This window comes from Zalophus californianus, chromosome 13, assembly GCF_009762305.2.
Source record: "Zalophus californianus isolate mZalCal1 chromosome 13, mZalCal1.pri.v2, whole genome shotgun sequence".
In the NCBI taxonomy this organism is placed as follows: Eukaryota; Metazoa; Chordata; class Mammalia; order Carnivora; family Otariidae; genus Zalophus; species Zalophus californianus.
In genome coordinates this window covers 50,040,301-50,058,329 of record NC_045607.1, presented here as the reverse complement: position 1 = coordinate 50,058,329, position 18,029 = coordinate 50,040,301, and the positions used below count along the sequence as shown (strand labels likewise).

Sequence of the window (18,029 nt, the reverse complement as noted above, 5' to 3'; positions counted from 1 at the left end):
AGACATTCATACTAATAAATCAGACCATTTTAATTTATAATATAAAAATAAAGGTAGCAACTAATAATTACAAATTTCAGTATCATTTTAAAATGTGATACTTGTTAATATTGCTATAATGTGTTGATTGTATGTGATTTCCTAAATTGTGTGTGTGTGTGTGTGTGTAGAAAGTGTCACTTAAAAAAATAACACTTATAGAAACAAGCTTTGTGAAAGTATTCAGGTATTTGATAAAAGACGTATTTCAGAATATAAAGCTTTGCACACCGAATTTTGACTCAGAATTCTGCTACTCATTTTCAAGAGTTTAACTTAGAGTTGGTCTGCGTATTAGAGACATCAGAGGCTGATGAACTGATGCTTTGTAGCTACTTTATTCTGAAGGGGCTTTGTTATGCTTGCCAGAGGACCCCCTGATCCTGCTTCATTGGTCTCACTCTGTACTCAGCCAGAGGATTTTGGTCTCATTTACTTTTCATGCTGAATATTTTTTCTACTGCTGCTCTCTCAAGATGAGTTTAAGAGCTCTGATATTTCTGTTGCCTTGGCATTATTATATAACACTTAACCCTTCCCTGAATTTTTTTACTGAAATACTTGGTAAATTTTCCTATATGTTCCTCACCCACTCTCTATATGATGTTGTGGTATGCAGAAGAAAATATATTAAGATTGGTGATACTGTTGAATAGAGTTTTGAGTTGTATATTTAGTACATTTTAATGTTACAATGAATTATAAGTCCCTGAGTAAAAAATAAAGGGTAAACTTGTTAATTTATTTAAATTTCTGATACAGCAAGAGAAAAAAATTATTTTGAAATTTCACACATAAATATTTTCATGAAATTGTATCACATATAACTTATGGGAAAGTAACTATTTAAAAAATTTTAATACTGTCTCTTTTCTCTAAAAGGTTTAATTTTTAGATATCCAGAAGATGATTATGAGTCATTTCCTCTCTCAGAATCTGTACCTCTCTTCTGCCTTCCCATGGGAGCTACTATTGAATGTTGGGATCCTCAAACTAAATACCCACTTCCAGTTTTTTCAACTTTTGTCCTGACAGGTTCTTCTGCTGAAAAGGTATATTTTTTCCTCTTTTATTAAACCTATGTTGTCTGTGTTTTTATCCCATAAAATAATTAATATGATGTCAGTTTATTTGAATGTTAGGATTATTTGGCCGCAATATATTTTGGGTTAAATTTGGACTGTAGTGCCCAAGGTGAGAAGTCAACCATGAAAATTGGCATCAGGATGGAAGCTACCTCTGGAGCTTCTACAGAAGCAAATATAAAGTCTTTCTAGAGCGTTACCCCCAAAACCCAAGCCTCAAGATGATATTATACTAAAAGTTAGAAGACATAAATACCATAGGAAGAATCAACAGCTTTGTAAAGCTGGATTAGACCCTGAAGATATTGAATTGATACAATGACAATATTAAAGATATAAATTAAATATGTAATTGAAATGATTTAAGATGTCAAAACATCAGGGAAGAACAGTGTATTTTGTGAAATAAGTAGACAGCCTGGGAAGAGAATCAGACAACTAGAAATGAAAAGTATGGTCCTTAAAATTAGAATCCCTGAATGGTTTGAACAGCAGATAAGACATACATGCAGGGAAAATTAATGAAGTTCAAGATAGGTTACCTCAGATGTGGCAAAGAAAAACATCTAAGAGAGTTTAAAAATGTAGAGGATAGAATCAAAAGGATCAGTGGATATTTAATGAATTCCAGAAGGAGAGATTAGAAAAGGGAGAGGCAGCATTTTAAGGGATATTGGTTGGTTGTTTTCCAGGGTTGATGAAAAATTGAGTCTTTTAGATTAAAGATATACTTTGAACCTTCAGCAGAAAGGTTCATATTATAGTGAAAACATAGAACACCAAAGCAAAAAAGCAACCAGAAAGAAAAGACATATTTATTTATTTATTTATTTATTTAATTTTTTTTTTTTAAATGTTGACCTACCAGTCTGGTTTCATTTATTTATTTATTTTTAAGATTTTATTTATTTGAGAGAGAGAGAATGAGAGAGCACGAGAGGGAAGAGGGTCAGAGGGAGAAGCAGACTCCCTGCTGAGCAGGGAGCCCGATGTGGGACTCGATCCCGGGATTCCAGGATCATGACCTGAGCCGAAGGCAGTCGCCCAACCAACTGAGCCACCCAGGCGCCCAAGACATATTTATTTTTAAAGGGACAACTATTAGATTGTTGGCTAATTTTTCAATGACAACATTGAGGCTCAGAAGACAAATAATATATTAAAATGGAGTAAGCAGAGATCAGTTTAACAGCATATAGAAAGTACTGGCCAGACTTTGCAGAAAATGGCAAAGTAGGAGGATCCTGGGCTCACCTCATCCCATGGCTATATCTAGGTAACACTCACATCAGTGTAAATAACCCAGAAAACAATCTGAAGATGGGCAGAACAAATGTAGAGAAGAGGCCACGTGAAAGAGGGTAGGAAGGGCAGAGAAGTGGTTGGGAGCTAAAGGGACATGCATGGACTGTCTGTAGGAGGGAGGGACATCACCAGCCTGGAGAAGGGAGGGAAATAGACCCTCACACTGAGGAGCCTGTGTGGGTAAGACAAATCCCCATAATATTTGGCTTTGAAAACCAGAGCGGGGGGCGCCTCGGTGGCTCAGTTGTTAAGCGTCTGCCTTCGGCTCAGGTCATGATCCCAGCGTCCTGGGATCGAGCCCCGCATCGGGCTCCCTGCTCTGCGGGAAGCCTGCTTCTCCCTCTCCCGCTCCCTCTGCTTGTGTTCCCTCTCTCGCTGTGTCTCTCTGTCAAATTAAAAAAAAAAAAAAAAAAAAATCTTGAAAAAAAAAAAAAGAAAGAAAGAAAACCAGAGGGGCTGAATTTCATGAGTTCTTACAATCAGTGGGACTTAAAGCCTGGACGTTTAAAAATCATGAGGCTAGGTTCTAGGACAGCAGGGTGAGTGATAGGAAACTGAGTCCTCACTCTTTTTTTTTTTTTTTTAGATTTTATTTATTTGACAGAGAGACAGCAAAAGAGGTAACACAAGCAGGGGAAGTGGGAGAGGGAGAAGCAGGCTTCCCGCCGAGCAGGGAGCCCGATGCGGGGCTCGATCTCAGGACCCTGGGATCATGACCTGAGCCGAAGGCAGACGCTTAACGACTGAGTCAGCAGGTGCCCCGTGAGTCCTCACTCTTAAAGAGATAGCACAACAAACAGTCCACAGATACACAGCATGGAAGCAGCAGTTTGAAAACTGGGGCATAGGGAGGGAGAGTTATTTACTTATCTCAGAGTGTATCTTTAAGGGTAGGGTTCCCTGAGTGACTTCTCCAAAACAAAGGAGCTGGCAGGTGCCATTTCCCTCCCCCCACCTGCCAGCATAAACACACAACTACCTGTGGGAACCATTCACTAAGTTGATTAAACTGCATCCTGCCCCTCCAGCCAGGCCCACCTCAGTCCTACTGCTGTGAGTCCCCTCCCCCAGAAGACTGGCTCGAACCTTGCCAACACCAAGTCTCCCGACTGTGCGCTTTGTGTGGCCTCAGTCCTGGTGGCAGTGGCTGGTTACCTCCTGTGGAGGATGCATGCACCTTGTTAAAACTGAGCACCCCATTGGTGTGTGCTTTGCAGGTCAGCCCAGCTGGCTCTGGTCTTGGCAGCACTAGCACATCCCCTGTGGGAGAGGACCAACCAGCACAAAACTAATAGGGACTGTGTATGCCATCCCCCTCCCCCCAGCATGCACTTTGCCCGTTACCATGGCTGGCCTTGGCAGTGGAGGCATGTCCCCTGTGGGAGAGGACGAGCATGTACCTTGTTAAAACTGCGTGGTCCACCCACTACTTTTAAGAGCAGGAGACTTAGGTGACTTTCCTAACTCACAGAAACAGACACAGAGTAAGACAAAATGATGAGAGGAATATGCCCCAAATGAAAGAACAGGATAAAAACAGCAAGAAACCTAAGCGAAGGGGCGCCTGGGTGGCTCAGTTGGTTAAGCGTCTGCCTTTGGCTTGGGTCATGATCCCAGGGTTCTGGGATCGAGCCCTGCATCGGGCTCATTGCTCAGAGGGAGCCTGCTTCTCCCTCTCCCTCTGCCCACTGCTCCTCCTGCTTGTACTCTCTCTCTGTCAAATAAATAAAATAAAATCTTAGAAAAAATGATAATTATTTATTCTATTTTTTTTAAATAAAAAAAAGAAAAAAAAACCTAAGCGAAACCGGTAAGTAATATGCCTGATAGAGAATTTAAAGTAGTGATCATAAAGATACTTACTGAACTTGAGAGAAGAGTGGATGACATCAGTGAGACTATTAAAAAAGATTTAAAAAGAACCACTCGGAGATACCCCAGTAATTGAAATTAAAAATACACTAGATGAAATAAATAGCAGACTAGAAGAAGCAGAAGAATGAAACAGTGACCTGGAGATCATAGTAATAGAAAGTAATCAAGCTGAGCAGGTGAGAGAAAAAAATTATGCAAAATGAGAATAGGCTTAGGGAACTCATTGACTCTAAAAGCATAATAAAATTCTCATTATAGGGATCCCAGAAGAAGAGAGAGAAAAGGGGGCAGAAAATTTATTTGAAGAAATAATAGCTGAAAACTCCCCAAATCTGGGGAAGGAAACAGAAATCCAGATTTAGGAGACATTGAGAAGTCCCAACAAAATCACCCCAAGGAGGTTCACACTAAGATCCATAATAGTTAAAATGGCAAAAAGTAGTGATAAAGAGAGAATTTTAAAAGTAGCAAGTGAAAAGAAGACAGTTACATAGAAGGGAAACCCCCATAGGCTATCAGCAGATTTTTTAGCAGAAACTTTGCAGGCCGGAAGGGAGTGGCATGATATATTCAAAGTGCTGAATGGGAAAAATCTGCAGCCAAGAATACTCTTATCTAGTGAGGTTATCATTCAGAATAGAAAGGGAGATAAAGAGTTTCCCAGACAAATAAAAGTTAAAGGAGTTCATGACCAGTAAATCAGTCCTACAAGAAATGTTAAATGGGACTCTCTGAGTGGGAAGGAAAGGCCATAAATAAAAGTAAGAAAAGTAGGAAGCATAAAAACAGTAAACATAAGTGAAACATCTGTGAAAATCAGTCAAGGGACTCACAAAATAAAAGCATGTACAGTATGACACCATATTTCTAAAACGTGGGAAGGAGAAGAATAAAGAATGGGTTCAAACTTAAGCAACCAGCAACTTAATATAGACTGCTATATGCATGAGATCTCATATACAAACCTAATGGTAACCACAAATCATAATCCAGTAATAGATACGCAAAACATAAAGAGAAAAGAATCCAAGAATATTACTAAAGAAAGCCAACTTACTGTAAGAGAAGAGAGCAAGGGAATAAAGGAACAGAGTAGAACTACAAAAACAACCACAAAACAAGTAACAAAATGGCAAAAAATACATACCTATCAATGATTACTTCAAAGTAAATGGACTAAGTGCTTCAATCAAAGGAAAAAGTATGATGGAATGGATAAAAAAACAAGACCCGTTTATCTGCTGCCAACAAGAGACTCATTTCAGAACTGAAGATACCTGCAGGTGAGGTGGAGAAGAATTTCTCATGCAAATGGATGTCAAAAGGAATCAGGTAGCAATACTTATGTTGGATAAAACAGACTTTTTTTTTTAAAGATTTTATTTATTTGACAGAGAGAGAAGGAGCACAAGCAGTGGGAGTGGGAGAGGGAGAAGCAGGCTTCCCACTGAGCAGGGAGCCTGATGTGGGGCTCAACCCCAGGACCCTGGGATCATGACCTGAGCTGAAGGTAGACGCTTAACCAACTGAGCCAACTAGGCCCCCTGATAAAATAGACTTTAAAGCAATTACTGTTAACGAGACAAAGAAGGCACCACACACACACACACACACACACACACACACACACACATTTAGAGGGAGATGGGGAGATAGAATCTTAAGCAGGCTCCACGCCCAATGCAGAGCCCAATCTCACAATCCTGAGATTGTGACCTGGGCCAAAATCAAGTCAGATGATTAACTGACTGAGCCACCTGGGTGCCCTAAAGAAGGACACTGTTAAATGGTACAATCCAACAAGAAGTTATAACAATTGTAAAAATTTATGCACCCAACATAGGAGCACCCAGATATGTAAAACAGTTAATGACAAACATAAAGAAACTCATCGATAATAATACAGTAATAGTAAGGTATGTTAACACCCCACTTATGTCAATGGACAGATTATCCAAACAAAATCAACAAGGAAAACAATGGCTTTGAATGGATTTAATAGATATATTCAGAAACCAGATGGATTTAATAGATACAGTCAGAAAATTTCTTAAAACAGCAGAATACACATTCTTTTCAAGTACACATGGAACATTCTGTAGAATAGATCACATATTAGGCCACAAAACAAGTCTCAACAAATTCAAAAAGACTGAAGTCACACCATGCATCTTTTCTGACCACAACACAATGAAACTAGAAATCAACTGCAAGAAAAAAACCTGGAAAGAGCATAAATACATTGAGGTCAAATAACATACTACTAAACAATGAATGGGTCAACCAAGTAAGCAAAGAAAAAAATCAGAAAATACATGGAGACAAATAAAAATGAAAATGCAATGGTCCAAAATCTTGGGGATGCAGCAAAAGTGACTTTAAGAGAGAAATTTAATAGCAATACAGACCTACATCAAGAAGCAAGAAAAATCTCAAGCAACTGAACCTCACACCTAAAGGAGCTAGAAAGAGAAGAAAGAAAACTCAAAACCAGCGAAAGGAAGGAAATAATAAAGATTAGAGCAGAAATAAATAATATAGAAACTAAAAAAACAGTAGTATATATCAGTGAAACCAGAAGCTGGTCCTTTGAAAAGATGAACAAAATTGGTTCTAGATTTATCTAGCTAGATTTATCAAAAAAAATTAAAAAAAAATCAGAGATGAAAGAGGAGAAATAACAGCCAACACCATAGAAATACAAAGAATTGTAAGGGAATGTTATGAAATTATATGCCAACAGACTTGTCAACCTAGAAAAACCTAGATAAATTCCTGGAAGCATGTAACCTCCCAAAACTGAATCAGGAAGAAACAGAAAATTTGAACAGACCAATTACCAGCAATGATACTGAATCAGTAATCAAAAAACTCCCAACAAACAAAAGTCTAGGACCAGATGGTTTTACAGATGAATTCTACCAAACACTTAAAGAAGAGTTAATACCTATTTTTCTCAGTCTTCCAAAAAATAGAAGAAGGAAAACTTCCAAATTCATTTATGAGGCCAGTACCAAAACTAAATAAAGACAACAAAAAAAGAGAACCAATATCTCTGATGAACATAGATGCAAAAATCCTCAACAAAATATTAGCAAACTGAATCTAAGAATACATTAAAAAAAAATCATCACAATCAGGTGGGATTTATTCTGGGGATGCAAGGGTGGTTCAATATTTGCAAATCAAACCACGCAATATATCACATCGATAAGAGAAAGGATAAAAACGATATGATCATTTCAGTAGGTGCAAAGTACAACATCCATTCATGATAAAAACTCTCAACAGAGTAGATTTAGAGGGAACATGCCTCAACCTAATAAAGGCCATATATGAAAAACTCACAGCAAACATCATCCTCAGTGGGGAAAAACAGAGCTTTTCCCCTAAGTCAGTAACAAGCAAGGATGTCCACTCTCACCACTTACTTAACATAGTACTGGAAGTCCTAACTGCAGCAATCACATAACAAAAAGAAATAAAAGGCATCCAGATCAGCAAGGAAGAAGTAAGACTTTTATTATTTGCAGATGACATGATACTATATATATAAAACCCTAAAAATTCCACCAAAAAACTACGAGAACTGATGATGGAATTCACTAAAGTTGAAGGATACAAAATCAGTGTGCAGACATCTGTTGTATTTCTATACACTAATAACGAAGCAGCAGAAAGAGAAATTTTAAAAATCTCATTTGCATGTGCACCAAAAAAAAAAATACTTAGGAATAAGCATGACCAAGATAGTGAAAGACTTATACTCGGAAATGTATGAACACTGATGAAAAGAATTGAAGATGGGGGTGCCTGGGTGGCTCAGTCATTAAGTGTCTGCATTCGGCTTGGGTCATGAGCCCTGCATCGGGCTCCCTGCTCCGCGGGAAGCCTGCTTCTTCTCCCTCTCCCCCTGCTTGTGTTCCCTCTCTCACTGTGTCTCTCTCTGTCAAATAAATAAATCTTTAAAAAAAAAAAAAAGGAAAAGAATTGATGATGCAAAGAATTGGAAAGATATTCTATGTTCATGGATTAGAAGAACGAGTATTGTTAAAATGTCCATACTATCCAAAGTAATCTACAGATTTAATGCAATTTCTATCAAAATACCAACAGCATTTTTCAGAGAGCTAGAACAAACAATCCTCAAATTTGTATGGAACCACAAAAGACCCTGAATAGCCAAAGCAATCTTGAAAAAGAAAAAGGTGAAGATATCATAATTCCAGACTTCACATTATATTACAAAGGTGTAGTGATCAAAACAGTATGGTACTGACACAAAAATAGACACAAATCAATGGAACAGAATACAAAGTCCAGAAATAAACCCACAATTATATGGTCAATGAAGGAGGCAAGAATATGCAATGGGAAAAAGACAGTCTTTTCAACAAATGATGTAAGGAAAACTGGACAGGTACATACAAAAGAATGAAACTAGATTACTTTCTTAACCATACCTAAAAATAGATTCAAAATGGATTAAAGATCTAAATGTGAGACTTGAAACCCTAAAAATCCTAGAAAAGATCATAGGCAGTAATTTCTCTGACATAGGCCATAGCAATATCTTTCTAGATATGTCTCTTGAGGCAAGGCAAACAAAAGCAAAAATAAGCTACTGGGATTACATCAAAATAAAAAACTTCTGCACAGCAAAGGAAACAGCCAACAGAACTAAAAAACAATTATTGAATGGGTGAAAATATTTTGCAAATGAAATATCTGATAAGGGGTTAGTATCCAAAATATATAAAGAACCTATACAACTCAACAGCAAAAAAAACCATAATAAACCAAATAGGCAGAAGACATGAACAGACATTTCTCCAAAGACACACAGATGGCCAACAGGCACATGAAAAGATGCTCAACATCACTCCTTATCAGGGAAATGCAAATAAAAACCACAATAACATATCACCCCACACCTGTCAGAATGGCTAAAATCAACACAAGAAACAAGTGTTGGTGAGGATGTGGAAAAAAGGGAACCTTTGTGCACTGTTGGTGGGAATGCAAACTGGTACAGTCAGTGTGGAAGACAGTATGGAGGTTTCTCAGAAAAATTAAAAATAGAAGGGACATGTGCACCCTTATGTTTATTGCAGCAGTATTTAAATTGTTAAAGCAGTCCGAGGGTCCATTGATAGATGAATGGGTAAAGAAGTGATATATATATATATATATACACACACACACACACACAATGGAATATTGTTCAGTCAGAAAAAGAATGAAATCCTGCCTTTTGCAACAACATGGGTGGACCTAGAGAGTATAATGCTAAGTGAAACTAAGCCAGAGAAAGACAAATACCATATGATTTCACTCATATGTGGAATTTAAGAAACCAAGTGAACAAAGGGGGAAAAAAGAGGCAAGCCAAAAAAACAGACTCTTATCTATAGAGAAAAAGCAGATGGTTACCAGAGGGGAGGTGGGTGGGAGGATGGGTGAAATAGGTAAAGGGAATTAAGAGTGTACTTATCTTTATAAGCAACTGAGTAATATATGGAATTGCTGAATCACTGTATTGTATACTTGAAACTAATATAACACTGTATATTAACTGTACTGGAGTTAAAATTAAAAAAAGAAATACTAGCCTTAAAAGATGAATAATAGAACCCCACTGGAATAAAAAAAATCTGTTTATTCGAAGATACCAGGGGTGCCTGGGTAGTTGGTTAAGCAACTGATTTCAGCTCGGGTTATGATCTCAGGCTCCTCGAAACTACTTGTCCCTCTGCCCCTCCCCCCGTGCGTGTACGTACTCTCTCGTGCTCTTTCTCTCAAATAAATAAATAATTAAAAAAAAAAACCAGATACCCTTAAGAAGGGGAAAAAGCAGGCCACAGGCTGGGAGAAAATAATGCAATGTATTAGTCTTGTGTCCAGAGTATATAAAGAACTTATACATTATCAGCAAGGAAAAGAAACAACTCTGTGGCCCAGCAGTTATACTCTTGAGCATATCCCAAGGGAAAAGATTGTATATATTTTCCAAAAGACATGTATATGCTTTGTTTGTAATAGTAATTGAAAAATATATAAAGAAGTAATAATGACATAAGTAATAATTTAAAATAAGAAAGATGGTGAAATGATTTTAGGAAATAAAAAGTAAATAAAACTATGAATTTAGTAGAAATTTAAAAATTAAAAGCTCTCAAAAAAAATTAAAAGCTCTCTTAGGAAATTTGGTAAAATAGTTTATTGAAAAGTACTAACCAATGCTGACTCTTGTGGATCAAGGCCACATCTGTGGCCTCATTCTACAGGGTATAAGTTTAAAACCACTGTATTAATGATAATGAAGGTTAAGTATCCAGCATAATGTCTGGAACATAAGTAAAATACACACTGAATAAAGGCCAATTCTATATTAACTGGGTTGCTTACAACTAAGGTAAGTCTTTAGCTAAGAATTATTTATAGTTCTCTCATTGAAAGATAAATATACATGAAAATTTTAAGATCTTCCAACACTTAAGAGTTACTAAATTTACTTTGATTGGTGGAGAACAACAAAGCCTCATTGAGATGCTTTTGTCATATTGTTTGTTAAAAATCTCTTGAGATCTTTGAAATAATTGTATCCAGGAGTGTTGTATTTGTAAAGACAAGGGTTAATGTGATACACACACACTATATTATGTGGTGATATGTGTGTGTGTATATATAGTGTGTGTTTGTATATATACATATGTGTGTGTATATATAGTGACTAAGTAGTTACAAGATTTATAAAAGAGAGGTATCACTGTTTGTTTCCAGAACTTTTTCATTACCTAAAACAGGAACTTCCCCCACCCCTACCCCTGGTTCCTGGTAATCTCTATTCTACTTTGTACGAATTTGCCTATTTTAGGTAGCTCATATAAATGGAATCATAAAATATTTGTCCTTGGTGTCTAGCTTATTTCCCTTAGTATAGTGTTTCCAAGGTTCATCCAGTATCTATCAGAATTTCATTCCTTCATTCCTTTTTAAGGATGAATGACATTCCATCTCATGTATATACCACCTTTTGTTTATCCATTCATCTCTTGATGGGCTTTGGGGTTGTTTCCACCATTTATCTATTGTGAATAATGCTGCTGTGAACACTGGTGTACAAGTATCTGTTTGAGTCCCTGCTTTCAATTCTTTTGGATGTATTCTTATTAGTGGAATTGCTGGATCATATGGTAATTATTTTTTAAATTTTGAAGAAGCTGCCAAATTGTTTTGCACAGCAGCTGTGCCATTTTATATTCCCACCAGCAGTGTTTGAGATTGTTCTTATCAAAGTGTTTCTTTTGTAATCAGAGATAAAGAGAAATTTTTAAAAACAAACTCAAGTTTTGTGATGGAATTCTGTTGCTTTGTAGGTATATGGAGCTGCCATCCAGTTTTATGAACCTTACTCTCGGGAACTTCTGACAGAGAAACAGCTTATGCAACTGGGCCTGTTGACCCCTGTGGAGAGAAAAGTGGTCTCCAAATCCATCAATTCAAACAAATGCATTTGTTTACTCTCACACTGGCCTTTTTTTGAAGCTTTTAGAAAATTTCTCATGTTTATCTACAAACTTTCTGTGTCTGGACCACATCCTCTTCCCATTGAAAAGTATGTATAATGATTAGAAAGATGTCTGGTGGAAAAACTGGGTGTATATGTATACATTTCATTGTTTACCTGGGGACTTTAAGCAGAAAAGTTTGAAGGGAGGAAGGATCAGTCACCTTACTTTTTTACTTGTTTCCTTCTTCACCTGAATCATTGGTTTTAAAATTGAGGAGTGTTGGTTAGAATGATAAAATAATAATCTTTTGAGAATTCAACTGAAGAAGGAACTCATTATACAGTGCACTGTGTGTGTCCTTCCTATTCATTCTCTAATAACCAAGAGAAAAATAGCTATTGTACACATACACCTGAACCATACAAATGGACATTCCTGGTTCTAACTATAAAGCATCTCTAAATTGATGTAGAAATTAATAAGGGTGAGTTAATTGATGCTAAAAGTGAGGTTTTGGTTTTAGCATTGAGAGATCCTAGTTTTTCACTCTATTTGTAATTCCCTTTGTCATGGAAATATTCTGTAAGCAAGAAAAATATATGTGGAGCTGCTGCCTTTGTTTTTTTCTTTTTTTAAATTTAAATTCAATTAATTAACATATACTATATTATTAGTTTAAAAGGTAGAGTTCAGTGATTCATCAGTCTTATATAACACCCAGTGCTCATTACATCACGTGCCCTCCTTAATGTCCATCACCCAGTTACCCCATCCCTCCCCCAGCAGTCCTCAGTTTGTTTCCTATAGTTAAGAGTCTCATATGGTTTGTCTCCCTCTCTGATTTCGTCTTGTTTTATTTTTCCCTCCCTTCCCCCATGATCCTCTGGCTCAGTTAGTGGAGCATCTGACTCAATCTCAGGGTCATGGGTTCAAGCCCCCACGCTGGGTGTAGAGATTACTTTAAAAAAAAAAACAAACCAGGTTTTCTGACTTCTAGTGGCACACTGACTTTTGTTTATTATAGTTAATGATTTATTTATCCTAACAAACAAGAGGTGTCAAGAGCTTTATGGAAATATAGTATGCGTAAACGGACTTTTCATACAATTTCAGAAATTTCACATTATAGCAGAAAGAATATCAGCAAAACATACTGGTTTAGTGGAAAGGTAAGGGCATTTATTTGACTTTCGTGTTGTACTCTTAGGATGCCAAACTAATAGTTCATAGTTCTAGATTTAACTTTGAACTTTCAGGTTAGCTTAAAATTGTTTGAAGTAAAACTTAATGTTAGGGACAAGTTAGGAACCTTTTGAAAAATTAAGGTTCTATGAATAGTTTGAGGAAATAAAATCAGTGTATGCGATCAATATTTTTTCTCAGATGAAATAATACTTTGTATGTTAGTGGCTCCTAAGAGCTCAAAGCTTTGGAGAAACTTAAGAAGCATTATTTGTAGGTGGAGAAATAGGGTAAGTGGTTTGCCCAGAGTTACAGTAAAAGAACTGTATTGATTAAATTAATATTTAATTAACATAAATTATTAGGATTAAATTCGGTATTAGTTTTAATTTATTGTATTGCAGTTAGTTGCTCCCCATACTGGCACTGGTAACCAGACATTAAAAATTAGCTTCTTTCATGAAAGCTATATTTGTGTTATTTTTATTTTCCTGGCAATATTAGGGTATATCAATATGGACTTTTAATCAGGAAATACATTGTGCATTTCAGAAGTTTAGTGGGATGAATACATTTATTTACACTAAATAAATTTATTTAACATAAATTTTAGGTAAGTGGTTTTGTCAGATCTGGAATGATATATATATAATATTTAAAATTTGTTAAAATCTATGAAGCATTTTAGAAAAGTAATTATGATCTGTATTTCAAATTTTTTTCTAGGCACATTTCACACTTCATGCAAAACATCCCTTTTCCTTCACCACAAAGACCAAGAATCCTTGTACAGGTAAGGAAAAACAAATATTTTTGAGGGAAGCTCTGCATATGTTCTTTCAAGTCATTGCAGAGTGAATTCTATGGCCCTTTGAGTTTGAGGTGGAAAAATATGTGTCCATAAAGTCCTTGAATTTCCTGTATTTTATCTTTTATTTGGGTGGTCAGAATTGGAGTAAATATAATCTTTGATTTATGACATTATCATCATTGGTCTGTGCATGGCTTTTATGTAGCTAATTTTAATAATGTAAAACCCAGAATTGTGTTATGGGCATGTTTTTCAATCAGAGCAACTAATAAATATTAAATATGAAGTGATCTGTGGTGAAGGGAAAAGGGAAATAGTCTATGAAAGTGGTCTTCAAACTTTCTATGTTAAAGGACCAGTTTCTTTTTATTTCCAATCAGTGGCAGACCTATATAAGTTTACAGCTTGTGAAAAGTGCACCTTACCATGTGAGCAGTGTAGACATGGACATGTCTGTGCCCTGTCCAAAGACAAGAGCCCTCTCTGATCATGTACTTGGGGGTAGGAGCAGTGTCATATTGCCATTAAAGTTTCTAAATGGTTTGCTCTCCATTTATATACAATCTTTTCCTGGACCAGTAACAGTTTGTAGACTGGCACTTCGAGTGGTACTGATCTATCTATAGAGGCAAGCTCTTTAAAAATTGTTTTCCAAGATGTTATCAACATTATATATGAAATGGTGGCATTAAGGCAAATATTGTAAATCTTGAATGTACTTCAGTTATATACTTCAGCAGATATTAATATATAGTAATCGATTGCCAAATGCTTGCCAGTCTATAGAGTAAATAAAGTTGAAGCTTTTAAAAAGCAGTTATTTCATAATTTTAAAATAACTATGTTTTAAACAGTTAACTGAATCAAATTCAGTTGAATTAACCATTTAATTTAAAAGAACTAATATAATACCTCTGAGTAAATACAGTTACCGTTTTATATCTTAGTATATTTCTGAAACTATGTCAGTTTGCATATTAAACTACTTTCTGTATTACCCTTGATATAAATATTTAGGTTTCAAGATTGGCTTGATAATTTATCTTTTCTTTTTTTTTTTTTTTGAAGCTTTCAGTCCATGATGCATTAATATTATCACAGCCAGTTTCTACACCTTTACCACTAAGGTAATTAATACTATCTAAAATGATATTTTCGGGCGCCTGGGTGGCTCAGTTGGTTAAGCGACTGCCTTCGGCTCAGGTCATGATCCTGGAGTCCTGGGATCGAGTCCCATATCGGGCTCCCTGCTCAGCGGGGAGTCTGCTTCTCCCTCTGACCCTCTTCCCTCTCGTGCTCTCTGTCTCTCATTCTCTCTCTCTCAAATAAATAAATAAAATCTTTAAAAAAAATAATAAAATGATATTTTCATTCACTTGGGAGCAGAATGCTTTAAAATATTTTAAGAGTTAGGATAATTAAGTTAAGTGTTATCTTTTATATAAGGATAGCCTTAATGTTTCTATCTTTGATAGCTGGATGGATGGTGGACCATCCACCATTTAAAAAATGTAATATGGACGAGCGTTGCAAGATTGGGTGTAGGGAGTACCTCCGTTTTCCTTTCCTCTCCCCTCCTCGTATCCAGTTCATAGCTAAATATTCGGGGTGAACTGATTTTAACCTCCCCAGGTTTTTCATATATTAGAGTACTTCAGAGAATCTATATGATTACATAAGTAAGTAAGCACTTAATAAATACCCCCAGATATCTCAAATCTGTTAGCTTCTGTTCATCTGCATCACTAGTCCAGGATTGTATGATCTCTTACCTGGACAACTTTGTTATTACCCTTTTAGGTACTCTTTTCTTTTTCTTTTATTTCATTATCCACACTGCAGCCAGGTGTCCTTTTGAGAATGCAAATATAATTGTGTTGTTTCTATTTTGACATAATCTTTTGCCCCTCTTACTGTGCTTTAGTTACAATAAGTGTATTTCAATTTCCTGGAAATGATGGTAGCTTTTTCTTGCCTCATTGCCTCTGCATATGTTGGCTTCTCCCTAACTTCCATTTTTTTGAGCGTAACTCAAATGATTCTTTGGGAAAATCTTCCCTGATAAACTCCCCTTTGTTACCACAGGTTGAGTTTGATTCATTCTGTTGTATTATCTCATTAAATTTGCTACTTCTCAGTGATAACTAAATCAGGACTTGAAATTAGCACTAGATTCTCAATCCTAATATTTAGGAAATAATTTAATAAGCAAATTTTAACATGTTTTAGTGAAATAGTTCATAATCATCTTTTTCTCTCTTCTTCTAGTGGAGCAAACTTCAGCATTTTGTTAATGAATCTGGGTCCTGAGAATTGTGCGACACTGCTGCTCTTTGTTTTACTTGAGAGTAAGATTCTGCTACATTCTCTCAGGCCAGCTGTGTTGACTGGAGTAGCTGAAGCTGTCGTAGCCGTGAGTATAGAATTGTCCATATAGTACAGGATAACTGACAGAATTTTTACTCTAAAGGGAAATTTCCTTCAATGAAAGCAACTTTGAAATTACTAGGAAATGTTTAACATAAATATAATAGAGTGGCAAAGGGACATAGTAAGTATAAAGAAAAAAAGGTGACTTCTATTTGAGAAAAAAATTCAGTTTCTGGTTTTTCATATATTAGAGTACTTCAGAGAATCTATATGATTACATAACAAAACTCATGAATAAATCTTATTAAACAAGAGACTGGCCAATTTCATCTGCCCTAAAATTATGCAAATGAATTACAGTTAATCACTCCCAGTTTTAACTTTTAAGCAGATTATTGTGAGCCAGTAACGTAGGAAATTCTAAATGATTATGAAATAGGATAATGTACAAATGCTTAGCTGTTATGTAAAACATAAATCAAGTCTTCCTCTGCTTTTTGATGGCTTCCCATTGCAATTAGATGTCTGATCATGTAGGGCTTTATAGATCATAGTATAGAATTTTGGATGTTCCATTTCTCCAACTTTATTTTTCATTATATGTTTAATTTAAAATAGTTGACTGTCCTGTCTTCCCTTCCCCATATTAAGAATGTAATTCGCATGGAAATAGAGACCTATCTCTTTATTATCCCTGTGTCCTCAGCACTTATCACAGCTTACTAGCATGGAGTAAGTAAGCACTTAATAAATACCTGTTAAATTCCAAGATCTTAATTTGGTCAGAGAAATGCTACTATGACTAAAAACTGAAGTAACCAATGCGGGATAGTTTATGGGGAGCAGAGGTCCTCATTGTGTATTAATTTTCCAGACCTCCGCAGTTGCATATGAAAGCAAAAGCCATGGTAATGTGAAAATATTTGTTAAGGAGCTGAACAGTTTTAGACAGTTCCCACTCCGTCCTGTAAAACATTAGTGTTTACCTATGCTCCTTGCTCAGAATCTTTTTGGCCCAGTCTCTTGATTGATTTCAGCAATATAGTGTAAGAACAGGTGGAAAAATTGTAATGTGTAATTGGAAATCTTGCGCAAAATGCAAGATTGCATGAAATTTCTGTAACTGATGTCGGAGAACTGCTTGAAATGCATGCAAAACCGTTGATAAATGAGAATTTGGCAGTTGTTGGAGAACTGCCTGAATTGCATGCAAAAACATTGATAAAGGAATATTGTCAATTTACCATTTAAAGAAGAGAAAATGGAAAGGAATGATGACAGGGTAAGTCCTTCAGAAGGAGAATGATTTGAATATCAAAGACTATCAAAGAATTAATGGAGCCCCATAGCAAACATTGATGAAACCACTGAGTAGTTTTGTAAAAATGACCCTATTTATGATTGAGCTGTAAAAGTCAAAGGTGTATACAAGGGTGTCACATTTTGCTGTTAGTCTTGTTTTGAAATTTTTTTACATAGTTGCAGGTGTAATGTACCTTTTGTTGAATGGAAGATAGTTTTCACTGTAGGTATCTGAAGTCCTTGCAAGGTCCTTTGGGAGTGGTTCTGTCTGTCCTCTGATCTGATTTCTTGCTACTCTGCCCCCTGCTTACTCAGCTCCAATACACAAGCTCCTCCTCAAGCATAGTAGGCAGGCCCCATACGGTAGGACCTTTGCTCTAACCGTTCCTTCTCCTAGAAGCACTCTCCTCCTAATTGTCTCCTAGATACCTCCTTTGGGTGTAGGCTCGGTTGTCACTTTCTTAGCCACGTCTATCCTGTTTGGCCTCTTTAACGGTAGAACCTGCTCCCCTCTTTCCTGTTCTGAACTCTAATTCCCATCACTTG

At 36.3% G+C, this 18,029-nt stretch overlaps 1 protein-coding gene across 5 annotated transcripts in view; it reads left to right on the top strand.

The window, feature by feature from the left end:
• Nucleotides 1–18,029, top strand: part of DENND4C (DENN domain containing 4C) — a 135,611-nt gene that overhangs the window by 45,892 nt on the left and 71,690 nt on the right. For all 5 annotated transcript variants that reach the window (XR_003523847.2, XM_027616650.2, XM_027616648.2 and 2 more), the window contains 5 exons: nucleotides 922–1,091; nucleotides 11,684–11,922; nucleotides 13,727–13,793; nucleotides 14,880–14,938; nucleotides 16,080–16,224. Coding sequence is in view for 4 of the 5 variants with exons in the window: in XM_027616650.2 (XP_027472451.2) it covers nucleotides 922–1,091; nucleotides 11,684–11,922; nucleotides 13,727–13,793; nucleotides 14,880–14,938; nucleotides 16,080–16,224 (680 nt within the window). In the remaining variant the exon portion in view is untranslated. The remainder of the gene's footprint in view (nucleotides 1–921; nucleotides 1,092–11,683; nucleotides 11,923–13,726; nucleotides 13,794–14,879; nucleotides 14,939–16,079; nucleotides 16,225–18,029) is intronic.